General features: G+C 47.0%; 1 protein-coding gene across 1 annotated transcript in view; it reads left to right on the top strand.

Annotated features, from left to right (window-relative positions):
* Window positions 1–16,931, top strand: part of USP5 (ubiquitin specific peptidase 5) — a 27,215-nt gene that overhangs the window by 9,419 nt on the left and 865 nt on the right. Inside the window, exons 6-19 of the mRNA XM_018567370.1 lie at window positions 35–219; window positions 1,594–1,688; window positions 1,774–1,967; window positions 4,185–4,256; window positions 5,166–5,250; window positions 7,579–7,704; window positions 8,603–8,756; window positions 9,543–9,717; window positions 9,814–9,902; window positions 10,439–10,630; window positions 12,814–12,957; window positions 14,330–14,475; window positions 15,026–15,188; window positions 15,394–15,472. Of these exons, the coding sequence (XP_018422872.1) occupies window positions 35–219; window positions 1,594–1,688; window positions 1,774–1,967; window positions 4,185–4,256; window positions 5,166–5,250; window positions 7,579–7,704; window positions 8,603–8,756; window positions 9,543–9,717; window positions 9,814–9,902; window positions 10,439–10,630; window positions 12,814–12,957; window positions 14,330–14,475; window positions 15,026–15,188; window positions 15,394–15,395 (1,822 nt within the window). The 3' untranslated portion in view covers window positions 15,396–15,472. The remainder of the gene's footprint in view (window positions 1–34; window positions 220–1,593; window positions 1,689–1,773; window positions 1,968–4,184; window positions 4,257–5,165; window positions 5,251–7,578; window positions 7,705–8,602; window positions 8,757–9,542; window positions 9,718–9,813; window positions 9,903–10,438; window positions 10,631–12,813; window positions 12,958–14,329; window positions 14,476–15,025; window positions 15,189–15,393; window positions 15,473–16,931) is intronic.

Below are 16,931 nucleotides of genomic sequence, written 5' to 3'. Positions count from 1 at the left end.
TTTTTTTTTCTTCTGCTCCCCCCTACTGTCTTAGTGGCTGGAGGTGCAGCGTGTGTGACCTCCGAGAGAACCTGTGGCTCAATATGACAGACGGTGCCATTTTCTGCGGCAGACGATACTTTGACGGCAGCGGAGGGAACAATCATGCCGTTCAGCATTACAAAGAGACAGGATACCCACTTGCTGTCAAGCTTGGCACTATCACGCCCGATGGAGGAGGTTGGTCTTGTAGTTTCTGCATGATACTCGAGCCGAGAGCACGTAGCTTCCTGAAAACAGTGTGTGGGTTATACGGGCAGTGGGCTGGATCAGGGGAGGAGCTAAGAAAATATGAAAACGCCTTGATTGGATGTCAGTCCGGAGGAGTGTGTGTTCTGGGCTGGCTGTATTTGCATGCAGACCTTCCTAAGTAACATGTGATTCTGAGCCTCCATGATTAAAAGGACAGAAATCCAATGAACAAAAGGATGGGCCAGGGATAGTCCGCCTGCGGGGGAAAGGTCTAGATCAGGGGTCAGCAGCCTGACCCCTGATCTTTCATCCCCCTTCTGCGGCTCCCTGTCCAGGGGAGATCGGCATCGCAGATGGTATTTGCAGAACTGATCTGCCCTGGAATAGCTGATGGGTCCTGAAATGTCACTTCTATCCGACTCTGTGAGTGGGGTGGAATGTGATATTGGACTCCACAAAGTCTGATAGAAGTGACATGTCAGGACCGAACAGCTGTTCCAGGGCAGATCAGTTCTCCTGCACATACCATTTGCGATGCCGATCTCCCCTGGAACAGCTGACAAAGCGTTGGAATGCTTGACCTATTGGTGGTCACACATTCCACGGCCAAAAAACTGGGCGTGATTACATTGAAATGTGTGACCATGTCACCGGTCACACATTGTAACGTAGTCACAAACTTTGATAGAACACCGCCATCAGGGGGGGTACGCCCGGTACCCATGTGAGGAGTCTGGGCAGCCTGGGGGGCCTCTTACATGAGTATCAGCTGTACCAGAGGTGGCAGGGGAGGGGGTGGAGGAGGCCAGACCCCAGCAGCAGCTGGTAAGAGGAGTTGGGAGGAGGTACAGGGAAAGGGACCCCCCGGGTGACCAGCCCACCTGAGGCCCTGCAGAGCCCACCATAGAGAGTCTCAGATGGGCTGTGCAGGGTCAATATCAGGTGGGCTCTGCGGGGTCTCAGATAAGCCCAGAGTCCGGTGCGTTACTAAGCCCAGAGTCCGGTGCGTTACTAAGCCCACATATAGCTATATACATGCTATACAGAGCATAAAGGTAAAAAACGATATATGCCGTGTTATCGTCATTTTAGATGTCAAAAGGGTTTTGTGGCTCCCGGTGTTTACTTTTGTGTGGGAAACGGGTCCAAATGGTTCTTTTGAGTGTTCAAGGTTGCTGACCCCTGTTCTAGATGATTCTAGACATCATCCAGCCAGGAAATGAGGCGCACTCTATCTGACTGACCAGAGTGCGATTACTACACAGTTATGTGGCGACCCAATGTGCCATGTTTAGAGCTACTTTTGGTGTAACTTACTTTTTCTGAACTTTGTTCCTTCTTCTCTGGACTCCATCCCATCAGACGTCTACTCTTATGATGAAGATGACATGGTTCTCGACCCCAACCTGGCTGAACACTTGTCTCACTTTGGTATTGACATGATGAAGATGCAGAAGGTGGGTGAGCGTGCGTGTGCCGGTGTATTGTTGATCTGACCGAGCCGCCCGCAACTTAATACATAATAGTTCTTTCTATTCTTAGACGGACAAGACAATGACTGAGCTGGAAATCGACATGAACCAGAGAATCGGGGAGTGGGAGGTGATCCAGGAATCGGGGGGCCAGCTACAGCCTCTGTATGGACCAGGATACACCGGCATCCGCAATTTAGGGAACAGCTGTTATCTCAACTCAACTATGCAGGTTATATTCAGTATACCTGCCTTCCAGCACAAGTGAGTATGCAACGCTCGGAAGCGAAATACCAAAGAGGCATCTCCTTTGCAGATGCTGGCACAGAATAATGAAAGGGCTTTGGGCTGGAAGAAACAAAGAAATAGATCTGAGAGCACCAGAACTAAATCAGGATCTGAATACTTTACTTCCCAGTGTTAGGTTTCATCCAAAATTCTCTGTAGAATTTGAATTTTCTCGTGTCCCCACTGAGGAGGTTTATCCTCACTTCCTGTCCCCAAGACGCAACAGGAAGTGGGAGGAAATCCCCTGAAGTGAGGGGGACAGGCCGGGATTTCCTACAAGGCAACCGAGGCCCGGCCTCGGTGCGGCAGCGGTGTCCTTGTGGGGAAGTCCCGGGCGTCGGGCGGTAAGTTGCCCTCTCTACATTCAGTCCTACTTTGCACAAGCAGGACTAAATGTAGAGTGAGGGAAGCCGATTGTTCGTTTACATGTGATCTCGGCGATGTCGCCGAAATCACATGTTAAAAGTCTGCAGCCTCCCCCCTGCACTTACCTCTCTCCTCTGGTTCCGTAATCCTGCACCGAGTCTCTCCTCACTGCAGTAAACAGAGTGGCGGGGTTAAAAGTAACCCTGCCGCTCCGTGTACACAGTGAGAGGGGAGTGCTGTGCTGTGCTCTTCCTTTCACCTGTCACAGGAGTTCCAGCACAGTGCTGTGCTAGAACTCCTGTATTGGAGGTGACAGGGTCAATAAAGAGAACCTGTCACCTCCAATTGCTATCACACAGGGGATTGTTTTCTCTTGTGTGATAGCAATAAAGTTAGGTGGGAGAAAAAATGTAATTGATTTAAAATTATAAAAAAGTAAATAAGATAAATAAAAATTAAAAAAATAAGAAGAAATAATTTAAATAAGAAAGTTAAAAAAAAAATAAACAGTAAAAAAAAAATGTAAACTAGCCCTGCCCCCTGGTTGCCATTCTCCATTGATGAATGGAGCGTACTGTGGAACCTGGCCTTGGGGCGGCAGGGAGAGTAAATCAGGCCCTGGAGGGGGAATCTCATTTTTGGAGGTTCTTACCAGAAGAAGTGTCGCTATTGAGAGAATTGCCCGGTTGTGGTGAAAACTAACATTTCAAGTTTTTGTGTATAGGAACCAAAAAGCCCTCCAGCCTAATCAACGCATAGCTCAGTAACCCCCCCTCAACTTAATGCAGAACTCCGGGCAAAACTGTTCCTAACCCTTGCAGTGGGGCCAGCTCCACACTGCAAGGGTTAAGTGCACATTTTTTGTTTAGGTGCTAAAATAAAAAAAGTTATGCTCGCCCGATCCTCAGAGCCAACTGGCTCTTAGAGCGATCCCTGACACCTATCTCCTCCGCTTCAGCTAAGTTATGTCCCTCGGTGTCCTCACGTCCTATACACTGTGTATAGGGCGTAATGACTCACGGGACCTTAGACTTCTGGAGCGAAGGGGGAGAGAGGCTCTAAGAGCAAGCCGTCTCTGAGGATCAGGGGAGTATAGCTTTTTTATTTTAGCACCTAGACAAAAACGAGCACTTAAAGGAGAATTAAGGGGTGAGTGAAAAACACTCATCCCCATAATTCAAGGCGACATGTGACAATGAAGCTGTCTGCTCTATTGATCGGGAAGTGAGGGAACGCATACTGTCGCTCGCTCACTTCCCGATCATCTCCCTGCAGAGAGAGGTGACTGTCAGTCACTGCTCCCCACAGGGATTCCCTCCCTCTCCGATCCTCCAGCGCTGATTGGAGGAACGGACAGGGGAAGGGGCAGGCACAGCTGGCTCTGCCTCTAGATAGGCAGAGCCTGCTGTCAATCAGCCAGCTGGGGTGGATCTCGACAGTATTGGGATCTGTCCCGGCTGCGGCGATCTCAGTATATAGCAGGCAATAGCTCGCTATATACTGAGTTTTGGGTCACGAGAGGAGGTTGGTAAATGTCCCCCTGTGACCCTTAAGAGAACTATGGGGAAAAAAGGTTACCTCATAGTTCTCTTTTTAACCCTTGCAGTGCGGGGCTAGCCCCACTGCAAGGTTAAGAACACTTTTGCCTGGAGCTCTGCTTTAACTTAGAACTAATATAGCACATTTTGGTAGACTGACCCTTTATGGAGATGATTGCTCATCAACTTCTCAGGTAGTGGCTGGTATTTCTTCAGGTTTTCCAAATGCACTGCCTTTTAGAATTTCATTGTGTGTAATGCCTGATTTATTTATTTTTTGTTCCTATAGATATGTGGAATGCATGGAACATATATTTCAGAAGGCCCCAGCTGATCCAACACAGGATTTCAGTGCCCAAGTGTAAGTACAAATGGAAACCTAGTAGAAGAGCAAAACCAAGAGAACCGGTGTAATCAGGATAGAAATAAAAACCTGACAACAGTCCTCATTATAGAGATTTCCTGTCCTTATAACACCTTGACAACAAAACAGGAAGTAAGAGAAAGTTTTTTCAATGGTGACACATCTAGCAGTAAAAAAAAAAAAAAACCTGATGGCGGAGTTAGCGATTCCATACTCTATCCAAAAAAAATGCTTTGGCTTGGGCTTGGGCCTTTAGATGAGTTCTTAGATTTGATCAGCCTGAGTTCCACCTTCTATATGGCCAATAGTATATGGACATCCCTCCAAATGATTGCATTCAGGCGTTTCCAGTGAATGACACTGGTATTGCTATTGCATACAAAGACATTTTAGACAATGGCGCACTTCCAACCTTGTGGGAACAGTTTGGTGAAGACCCTTTACTGCTTTAGAATGACTCTGCCCCTGTTCCATAAAGACAAGGCTTGACCAGTTTGATTTGGAGGAACTTGAGTGGCCTCCACCGAGCCCTGACCGCAAACCTATTAAAAAGATTTGGGATGGCTTGGAAAGCCAAATGCAAGCCTGGTCTTCTCATTCAACATCAGTACCTGACCTCACAAAGGCTCTTTTATCTTTCTGGGCACACATTCCCACAGACACACTCCAACATCATGTGAAAAGCCTTCCCAGAAGAGTGGAGGATGTCATAGTAAATAAAGGGCGGACAACTCCATACTAATGTCCATAGTTTTGGAATGGGGATGTCCAAGGAGCACATAACGGTGTGATGGTTAGGTGTCCACATATGATATGTCTTTTAGTGAACGTTTCTTGACGTTAAGATAATCCATTTCTCACGTGTAACTAGTAAGAAAGAGATTCACCATTTATTGTTTCCAACAGAGCTAAACTTGGTCACAGTTTGCAGTCTGGAGTGTATTCAAAGCCAGCACCTGAGCGGGAAGGCGACATTGGACTGGATCAGAAGGTAAATTTACACAGCAGACACACATCCTGAGTGATATGAAACATCTCGGGAACTGGCCACCCACTTTACATAGTATTTGAGGTTGAATAAAGACATAAGTCCAACCTATTGCGTGTATGCATTTATGTTTGAGCAGGTGTGTGCGTGTGTACCCCTGTTTGTTACGGTCTCCGAGGAACTCGTCCAGGAGTTTCTTGAATGATTCCACACTCTTAGCTGAAATCACTTCCTGCGGCAGCGAGTTCCACACCCTAACCGCTCTAACTGTCAAGAACCCCTTGCGCCCTGTGTGTTGACATTTTTTTTCCACCAATTTTTAGTTGTGCCCTCTGGTCTTTGTTTCCAATTTGAGGTGGTGGCCTCTAGTCTTTGTTATGGGATTAATCGTAAAGAGTTTGCTAATAATGTTGCCTTTACCATTGCACATTTTATACAAGAAAATCATGTCCCCCCTTAATCTCCTAACCTCCAAAGAGAACATATTTAATTTTTAACAACCTTGTTTCATAGTTCAGGTCCTCGAACCCCTTAATAAGTTTGGTTGCCCTCCTCTGGACTTTTTCCAGCTCAAGGACATCCTTCCTGAGTATCGGTGACCGAAACTGGACCGCATACTCAAGATGTGGCCGAACCAGTGATCTGTAAAGTGGCAAAATTGTAGACTTGTCCCTGCAATACATCCCCTTCTTAATGCAAGACAGGACTCTGCTTGCTTTGTTTACAGCAGCCTGGCACTGCGAGCTTTGTATTACTTCTTTCCACTGGTGGTGCTATGGTGATGTGTTTTCCTAAGCATGCATAGCTACAGCAGGACTGAGACTACATACCTGGAATCGCATTCAGAGTGATGAAACAAAGCAAACCAAACTATCACAACCATCATAGTTTACATGATAGTTCCCTGGCTGTAACCCTTATGTAGGTTTGGGGCATGTGTACTGCAGGATCATGAGAAATACACTAAATGTTTGTAATAGTAGATCCCCATTTCCCACAGAGCTGCGGCTTCCCATTTTTTCTATTGTGATAATTGTTTTCCTGTTGTCTCATGGGCCCATGCTGTCTGCCATTTTGCAAAGACTTGTGCCGTAGCCTTTCTTGCATGGCATTGTGCCTTTGCCTCTCCCACATGGCACCATGCCTTAGCTTCTCTCAGGTGGCCCCTTCTCTCTGTTATGTCACATTTCCATCAAGACTTGTGAATGTTGTATCCACATGTGTATAAGATGAAGTCTGTGGGAATGTATAAGTAAGCAAGTGTCTTCGGTCCCCGGACCCTGACTCTCTCTGTACCTTCATTCCCGGTATGTGTGCTCGGGTCTGCCTGTGGTCCCTGACCTCTCCCTTTCTTTGTATCTCTATGCACGGTATGTGTGCCATGGTCTATTTATGGTCTGTTACCTTTGCCTCTCTCTGTACCTTCCACCCCGGGTTGTGTGCCCTGGTCTTCTATGGTCTCTGACCTGTGCCTCTCTCTCTCTACCTTCCACCCCGGTATGTGTGCCCTGGTCTTCCTATGGTCTCTGACCTGTGCCTCTCTCTCTCTCTACCCCCCCCCCCGGTATGTGTGCCCTGGTCTTCCTATGGTCTCTGACCTGTGCCTCTCTCTCTCTCTACCTTCCACCCCGGGTTGTGTGCCCTGGTCTTCCTATGGTCTCTGACCTGTGCCTCTCTCTCTCTCTACCTTCCACCCCGGTATGTGTGCCCTGGTCTTCCTATGGTCTCTGACCTGTGCCTCTCTCTCTCTCTCTCTACCTTCCACCCCGGTATGTGTGCCCTGGTCTTCCTATGGTCTCTGACCTGTGCCTCTCTCTCTCTCTCTACCTTCCACCCTGGTATGTGTGTCCTGGTCTTCCTATGGTCTCTGACCTGTGCCTCTCTCTCTCTACCTTCCACCCTAGTATGTGTGCCCTGGTCTTCCTATGGTCTCTGACCTGTGCCTCTCTCTCTCTACCTTCCACCCTGGTATGTGTGCCCTGGTCTTCCTATGGTCTCTGACCTGTGCCTCTCTCTCTCTACCTTCCACCCCGGTATGTGTGCCCTGGTCTTCCTATGGTCTCTTGACCTGTGCCTCTCTCTCTACCTTCCATCCCAGTATGTGTGCCCTGGTCTTCCTTTGGTGCCTTACTTTCCCTCTCTTTGTATCTCTATTCGTGGTAGCTTTAGCTTCATTCTCTTGTGTGTGTGCCCTGGTCTGCCTATGGTCCCTAATCCCTGCTTCTCTCTGTACCTCAATTGCCTGGTATGTGTGGCCTGGTCTGCCTGTGGTGTATTTATATCCTAGTCTGTCTATTTCTGCACCGTCTACACCACTGTGTTTTTCTGCAGGGCATACAAGATGGAATTGCACCGCGGATGTTCAAGTCGCTTATCGGCAAGGGGCACCCCGAATTTTCAACCAATCGTCAGCAGGATGCCCAAGAATTCTTCCTGCACTTCATCAACATGGTGGAGGTAAGCCATGATGTCGTTATACTATACAACACCCCACTTTTTAAATACTGTCTCCCCACTGCTTCCCATTGTCCTGCATACATTTTGTTTTACATTTTAGCATAAGTCGCAGTTTAAACTCTTTTTTTTTTTTTTCCCCCTTGTTTTTTTATGTGGTCATGTGACCGCAAAGCTCTGGCTCCCCTGCATGATGTGTGGATTGTGGGAGGGAACACGCTACCCCTCTGACACCTAGTCGGGGTCGGTGGGTGACGTAACTGCTCTATGGGATTTGGCCCCGTTGTTGGCCCCATGCATTACACAGAGGAGCCACAGCTCAAGGAACCCCAAATCAACCTCTGGAGGAACCCTAGGATTCCACAAAACCCTGGTTGAGTGTTCAACACTCGACGAACGCTCTACAAAACGCTCAAACATCTAAATCCTCAAACATCTAAATCCCATTGTATTCAATGGGTCTGGTTCACACCTTGCCGTATTTCCGCCCGTCCGAACGCAATACAAAACGGCCTACGCCCAAAGAAGTACATGTACTTCTTTGGGGCGTTTTGGTTTCGCGTTTCCTTTGGGATACAGCCAAGTAGCCCACGGAAAGGCGCAGTTGTCGCGCGCATTTATAACCTTGAATCGCTGTCAAAATGCGCGACGCGAACCGCGCATTTTCAATATGCCTAGGTGTGAACCCAGCCTTAACCCCTTCATGACTGAGCTTGTTTTTGGTTTCTGTTCGTAAATGACTGACACACTTTTGACATTTTTGCTGTGATTCTTCCACGTCAGTAATATACTTTCTTACAAAGTGCACCCACACATATTATATATTGTTTTTTAGTCCCCCCCCCCCACCACTGTTTTCTCTGATTGGTGAGGTCAAAACGTTTTACTTTTATTCCTGCAGAGAAATTGCCGCAGCTCAACCAATCCCAATGAAGTATTCCGTTTTCTGGTGGAGGAAAAGATTAAGTGCTTGCAATCTCAAAAGGTCAAATACACGCAGAGGGTGGAATATATCCTGCAGCTTCCGGTACCCATGGAGGCCGCATTGAATAAAGGTGTGCAGGACATTTCTGTGGTTTGAAAGGAATAGTAAATGGAAACTAGAATAGTGTAGTGTCACTTTAATGTTAGTTTGTATTTTTTTAAGTTTATTTAAAGTGCATGTAAGACCTAGCAATGAACAGTGTGCGCCCTCCTGGGCGGGTAAACATACTATTGAAAGTGTTTTGTTTTATTGATGCACAAAATACCGGTCAGTCATGTCAGATATTCAGAGCTGTCCTGTGTCCATTGCTCTCTGCCTGTTTTATCTCAAACTATTAAGACCTCCCTGTTCTTATTTGAGTACAAGAAGCCAATTGGTCTCTGTGCTATGGATAAGACGACAGTGGGAGTGGTTGTGTAGTATAGCAAAAGACAGTGAGCAGAGATGACACCACTCAGTCCACAATATGCTGTGTGTTGTCAGCCCAGAACATGAAATCAGATCTGCAAAGAAAGTGAAGGAAAATCTGAAACTTTGAGCCGTCACCAGAGCAGGAATAGAAGGGAACTCTTCCAGTGACACCTGTTCCAGTGACAACTCTCAGAGATGATTTCCCTTACTTTAAAGAGAATCTTCTGTCACTTCCTGTTGTCTTAAAACAGGAAGTGAAGAAAAATGTCCCAAGTTATACCCCGACAGAAAATAATTCTGGTTTAATCATTCTTTTCTGTATCCAAAACTGAAACAAAGTTACTTCAGGTATACTGTACTTGTACAGAATTTGTTTCTTTGCAGTTATATTTATAAAGGTGGCTTAGAAGGTCTTATTGTATTTTCCTCTATTTTTGTTACACAGAGGAACTATCAGCCTACGAGCAGGGCAGGCTGCAGGCAGAGCAGGATCACCGTCCCCCTCCAGAGCTTGTCCGAGCTCGGATCCCCTTCACTTCCTGCCTTGAGGCTTTTGCAGCCCCGGAACAGTTGGATGAGTTTTGGAGCGCCGCCCTGCAGGCCAAATCCACAGCACTTAAGTATGAAGATGCAAAAAAAAGTTCTGTATGTTTTTGAAGATAAGTTTGTCCGTTTTTTTTTAGTAATTGTATTTAATTTTGTATTTCTTCTTATAGGACGTCACGATTTGCCTCATTTCCCGATTACCTTGTTATTCAGATAAAGAAATTCACATTCGGTCTGGACTGGGTACCCAAAAAGTTGGGTAAGGATGGTGAATGGTGATGGTGCGGTGAATGTCAGTCACATTATTGGGCCTTCTAAGTTTTTTTTTCAAGGTAGATTCTATTTAAATGCACCTTGATGTTGTAGCTGAGTGACAGCCAAGAAACTAAGGTCAGCAATGGCAGCCTGCTCGTCTTACTCATGACAGATTTCCTTTAATCTCGCCTTCTTTCTCTCTCCCCCCTCTCTCTCTCCCCACACACGCCTTACTCTATAGGCAAGCATTCTCCATTTGTACAGCTGGAAATCCTTCTCCCCTAAATCATTTCAGTGACATTCACTCGCCTGCAGAGCTGCTGTTGCTTATTTGTTTAACTCCCCTCTCCTATCCTGATGATTGGACAGTGAAGGAGAAGTAAGCACATTGATGAGGTCATCCCTGTGTACTTGGAGATTTGTGCCAAATTGTACCTTGGGACCATAGAGCTGAAGACCAATAGTGACAGTCACTGAGTTGTTGTGTCAGATGTGTGTAATGCAATCTGTCCTTCATTTTCTTCTCTTCTCATTCCTCAGATGTTTCCATTGATGTCCCGGAGGAGCTGGACCTGTCCCAGTTTCGCGGTGGGGGTTTGCAAGAGGGTGAGGCGGAACTTCCAGACGTTGCTCCCCCATTGGTGACCCCAGACGAGCCCAAAGGTAGCCTTGGTTTCTATGGCAACGATGATGACGACTCGTACTGCTCCCCTCACTTCTCCTCTCCGACATGTTAGTGTTTCTGCCTCTTGTGGATCATGTGACTGCTGTCTGAGCGGGCGGGTGACTACGTGCTGATGGAGTGACAGAGGCAGCTTTGTGCATGTGGCTTTCAATCAGCCCCCTTCCCAAAATTGTTTAAGGACGTTGTCTTTTCGAGCCGAGTAACCTTTAGCAATCAGGGCAACAATGCTTAGACAATGTATTTCAGACTCAAAAGAACTACTGATAGATGGTGTTGGATATTTCAGGGAAGGGGAACTTTGCAGCTCAGACGTGCTGCTCGAAAAATTGAGAACAGAAACATTACTAGACACTGCAAAGGACTAGACTACATATTACAAACATCTCATCACTTTACATGCACTCGCCAACAGACATTGCCCTGCTGTGCAGCTGATATTTGGGAGAGCCGTTATTGGTAAAAGATGCTAGCAGGATCTTACTCTATCCCCAGTATCTGGCTATCTGGCCCCTAACACATATAATGTTCAATCCCCTGTGGAATCGTCACTCCAGCACACACAGCGCATTCCATAGTATACATGTCACCAGTATCCTCTGCACTCTAGCTCACTCCCGAGTATCAGTGTGATCTGCACACACAACACACTCCTCATTGACCATGTCACCAGTGTAGTCTGCACTCCAGTCCACAGAGCACAATCTCCAGTATCCTTGTCACCAGTGAGATCTGCACTCCAGTGCACACAGCTCACTGCCCAGTAACCATGTCACCAGTGTGATCTGCACTCCAGATTACACAGCTCCGCACCCCTGGATCTATGTCACCAGTGTTATCTGCACTCCAGATTACACAGCTCCGCACCCCAGGATCTATGTCACCAGTGTTATCTGCACACACAGCTCGCACCCCAGGATCTATGTCACCAGTGTTATCTGCACTCCAGATTACACAGCTCCGCACCCCTGGATCTATGTCACCAGTGTTATCTGCACTCCAGATTACACAGCTCGCACCCCAGCATCTATGTCACCAGTGTTATCTGCACACACAGCTCGCCCACCAGGATCTATGTCACCAGTGTTATCAGCACTCCAGATTACACAGCTCCGCACCCCTGGATCTATGTCACCAGTGTTATCTGCACTCCAGATTACACAGCTCGCACCCCAGCATCTATGTCACCAGTGTTATCTGCACACACAGCTCGCCCACCAGGATCTATGTCACCAGTGTGATCTGCACTCCAGATTACACAGCTCCGCACCCCAGGATCTATGTCACCAGTGTTATCTGCACACACAGCTCGCACCCCAGGATCTATGTCACCAGTGTGATCTGCACCCCAGGATCTATGTCACCAGTGTGATCTGCACACAAGCTCACTTCCCAGTAACCATGTCAGCAGTGATCTACACTTCAGCACACACAACTCACACCCCAGGATCTGTCACCAGTGTGATCTGCACTCCAGCACATACAACTCATTCTCATGTCCATGTCACCAGTGTGATCTGCACTCCAGCACATACAACTCATTCTCATGTCCATGTCACCAGTGTGATCTGCACTCCAGCACATACAACTCATTCTCATGTCCATGTCACCAGTGTGATCTGCACTCCAGCGCACACAGCTCGCACCCCAGGATCTATGTCACCAGTGTTATCTGCACTCCAGCACACACGGCTAACTTCCCAGCAACCATTTCACCAGTGTGATCTGCACTCCAACAAACACAGCTTGCACCCTGGGATCTATGCCACCAGTGTGATCTGCACTCCAGGACACACCGCTCGCACCCCAGGAACTATGTCATTAGTGTGAACTGCACTAGAGCATACTCAGCTCACTTCCCAGTATACATATATATATATATATATATATATGTCACCAGTGTGATCTGCTATCCAGCACTCACAGCTCACTCTGCAATGTTTATGACAGCTAAGGTTGCCATCTCATCCCATTAAATGAGGAATCATGAGAAAGAGTATGTGCAGCGTCTGTTTTAGTAAGCATGTATTATTCTTTGTGAGGGTGTTATTCTCTACATGATCCCTGTATGCATGTGTATAGGGGGAGGTGGTCTGCCTGTGGGCTCTCTGCTCCTTTTCTCCTGGAATCTTTTAATCTGATCTGCCTGATCATCTCTTCCTGAATGCTGGGTTTTCCTTTCTAATGATTCCTTTACGCTTGGTCACTCCCAAACTGTCCTTTTTCATCACAGCTCCAATGTTGGACGAGTCTGTGGTCACACAGCTGATAGAAATGGGATTCCCGGCTGAAGCATGTCGCAAAGCTGTATATTACACGGGCAACAGTGGAGCAGAAGCGGCCATGACGTGGGTGATGTCACATATGGATGACCCAGGTAACAAACAATCCAGGGAAAGCAAAACGTAACTTATAGAACTCTTACAGCACATAAATGAAGTCAGAGCAGAGTGCTCATATGTCAGGTGTGTTATGCCTATCACACCATTGCTCTGAGATGTCGGGTGGATCACTCCCATCACACCATTGCTCTGAGATGTCGGGTGGATCACTCCCATCACACCATTGCTCTGAGATGTCAGGGGGGGTCACTCCCATCACACCATTGCTCTGATATGTCAGGGGGATCACTCCCATCACACCATTGCTCTGATATGTCAGGGGGATCACTCCGATCACACCATTGCTCTGATATGTCAGGGGGATCACTCCCATCACACCATTGCTCTGAGATGTTTGTGCTCATATGTCAGGTGTGTTATGCCTATCACACCATTGCTCTGAGATGTCGGGTGGATCACTCCCATCACACCATTGCTCTGAGATGTCGGGTGGATCACTCCCATCACACCATTGCTCTGAGATGTCAGGGGGGGTCACTCCCATCACACCATTGCTCTGAGATGTCAGGGGGGGTCACTCCCATCACACCATTGCTCTGATATGTCAGGGGGATCACTCCCATCACATCATTGCTCTGATATGTCAGGGGGATCACTCCGATCACACCATTGCTCTGATATGTCAGGGGGATCACTCCCATCACACCATTGCTCTGAGATGTTGGGTGGATCATTCCCATCACACCATTGCTCTGAGATGCCAGGGGGATCATTCCCATCACACCATTGCTCTGAGATGTCAGGGGGATCATTCCCATCACACCATTGCTCTGAGATGTCAGGGGGATCATTCCCATCACACCATTGCTCTGAGATGTCAGGGGGATCACTCCCATCACACCATTGCTCTGATATGTCAGGGGGATCACTCCCATCACGGAAGATCTCTGTGATGTCAGGGCTATCGGTAATAGTACAGCAGAGCTTTGTAGATGTCAGGTGTGCCGCTCTGCTGTGAGAGGTCTCTCTCTCTCCTATGACCGCAGAGCTCTGAGTTGTCAGGTGTATAACTCCCATCACAGCAAAGCTGGCATATGTCCTGTGTATCACTACTATCATAGTAGACCTCAGAGATATCCGGTGTATGATTGCTCTCTCAGAGTTTTAAGATATCAGGTGTATCACTCCTATCACAGCAGAGCTCTGAGGGGTCAGCTTTAGCAGTCATATCACAGCAGAGTGTTTGTTAATGTCGGGTATGTCACTCCTATCACAACCGAGCTCTATGATTTGAGGTCTATCACTTCTATCAGAGCAGTTCTAGAAGCACAGGCTAGGTAACGTTTGGTGCTCGCTCACTTCCTGGGAATCATTCTAAATCTGCTTTTAATCACCATCTCCCTGTAGACTTTGCTCAGCCGCTGATTTTATCAGGTGTTAGCGTTCCATCTGCAGTCACCGCAGGAGGAGACCCTCCTTCAGAGGAGCACATAGCGACCATCATATCCATGGGCTTCTCTCAAGACCAGGCAGTGCGAGCACTTCGATCTACGGTGAGTTCTCCATGGTGTTTCTATACCTACACTCTCTCTCTCTCTCTCTCTCTCTCTCTCTCTCTTCTTGTCCACTTACTTTCCATGTCACCATCAATGGTATCCCTCACTACTACAGAACAACTTTACAGCCAGGCTTGCACTCATCCATGTTCCCTCCATTGTTTTATTTCCCTTCCCTTTTACATCTTTCATTCCTGACTTTCTCTTTCTTTTATCCCTTTCTTCCTTCCCGTACTTGCCTCTTAATTTCCTTCCATGTTTTTTCCCTATTTTCTTTCCTTCTTCCCTCTATACTTCCTTTAAGCCTTCCTCCTATCCTTCATCAAAGCCTCCCATTCTTCCTTCAAGCCTCCCTTCCTTCCATTCTTCCTTCAAGCCTCCCTTCCTTCCATTCTTCCTTCAAGCCTCCCATTCTTCCTTCAAGCCTCCCATTCTTCCTTCAAGCCTCCCTTCCTCCCATTCTTCCTTCAAGCCTCCCTTCCTCCCATTCTTCCTTCAAGCCTCCCTTCCTCCCTCCTGTTTCACCTCCATTATGTCCTCTCCCCAGAGCAACAACCTGGAACGTGCCGTTGATTGGATCTTCTCTCACATTGATGACTTGGATGCTGAAGCTGCTATGGATCTGTCTGAGGGGCGATCTGTCCCAGAGTCAGTGTCAGAGAGCCTCCCGGCTGCTGGACCTCGTGTGAAAGATGGAAATGGCCGTGAGTGTTTGCTTCTTGTTTTCATCATCACATCACATATCTGTTTAATACTTGCATTGGTAATGGTAATTGCATGGAAAAGCTCAGAGACTCGGTGAGATGACCTCGCTGGGCCTAAAATTAGGGATGTAATGAAAACGGAAAGGTTTTATTTAAAGATTTCATTATGTTGATGAGGAGGGAGGAACCAGGGATGGCAACATGTAAGCAGAATTATTTGCGTTCATTAGTCACATGGGCACTTCCACCATGTGCGGCCACTATGTGTGTCATATAAAAAAGGAGGGAAGGTAATGTATTACCCAGAGATCATTCTTTGTCTTGACTGTCGTATCTAATAGTATCTAATTCTTCAATTTTTGTCGACCTTTTAGGTGTATGTCTTGGCAAAAAAAAATGTTCTGTTCATATCTGTATTACATGCACATTTCTGCAATTTTTATCCCTTTAAAACGTGGCAAGTGCAGACAAAATACCTGGCAATGTGCCAGAAATTCAGTGACATCCGAACTTCCTGTTTGGACTTAGAATGCAGTGCCTCTTCTGTACTCAAATCCCAACCAGTGTTGTCAGTCCTGCCTGCTGGACTACAGAACTCCTGCCTATCGCCTCCCCCTCTCTATCTCACTCCACATTTAATTCCCAGCAAAACAATGCCGTTGCCTTGAATGTCGAGAGCGGGCAGGGATAAGGCTCTTGGGAGATGTAGTTGTAGGGACGTGCCCGCATCATTAGGAATTTACTTCCCAACAGCTGCCCCTGCAAGAAATTTACAAGCCTGGTGATGCAAAAACTTTTCTACAGGCACAAGGTAAAATAAAGCTTGGATATGTTCAAGAGGGGAGTTCGGGGTAGAATTTGGTGCCCGCTAGGGGGGCGCGCGCGAGCAGAAAAAAAATGCCGTCTGGCGACGGCAACCCGCCAATGCAGCAGTGCCATCCGTCCGTTTTTCTACTACGGGCGGACGGCAAGAGGTTAAAGGCTAACCAATCAGAATTGATGTTTCAGTATTGCATGGTTGCTGGACAGTTTTATAACATGAGGTCTTCTTTCATTTTCCCATTCTGTCTAAATGTGGAGTGGCTACAAATCCAGATGATGGTTTGGGGCTCCTCTGACTTATTCCGTGTAATGTAGACTAGACATGTAGTTGGGTATCCAGCTGCCACTTGCTGACGCCATCATTAGGGCCTACTGTGAGCAAGTTTGGTACATCATCTTACTCAGACTATCAATGCTGTCAAAGTGCAGCCCTTCATGCAGACTCTGGAAGTAACCTTTAAAACCAGTCCCTGTTCACACCTAGGGTATTGAAGCTCAAAGCTAAGCGCGATGAAGCTCTCAACACAAGAAATCCCATTCATTTCAGTGGCCCCTGTTCACACTCGAGAGTTTTGTCGCAAGCTGTAAAACGCAGAAAGTTGTAAAAAGTACATGAGCATTTTTTGGCTGATTACAGAGCGTTTGGCCCCACAGACTTCAATAGAAATGACTGAAAACGTGCAATACGAGCGTTTTGCTCATTCCTGTGCGTTTTCCCATTCAATTGAATGCATTTCAATCTGCCTTATGGCTGCCAATTATTAAAGCTTAAACCGCATCATTGTTTATATTTTATGTTCCAAAAAGCTTGCGGCAATGCCCAGTTTTAATTCAGCAGTCACCAGACCATTTATTGCAACAACAACAAAAATCTTCCTTTACGTTTATATGAGCATTTAACATATTTTAGGCATGCTAATTATATAT

This window comes from Nanorana parkeri, unplaced genomic scaffold (genome assembly GCF_000935625.1).
Source record: "Nanorana parkeri isolate BGI_ZX_2015 unplaced genomic scaffold, ASM93562v1 scaffold1037, whole genome shotgun sequence".
Taxonomy (NCBI): Eukaryota; Metazoa; Chordata; class Amphibia; order Anura; family Dicroglossidae; genus Nanorana; species Nanorana parkeri.
Note: the sequence above shows the minus strand (reverse complement) of the source record. Positions and strands in the feature narration are given on the sequence as shown.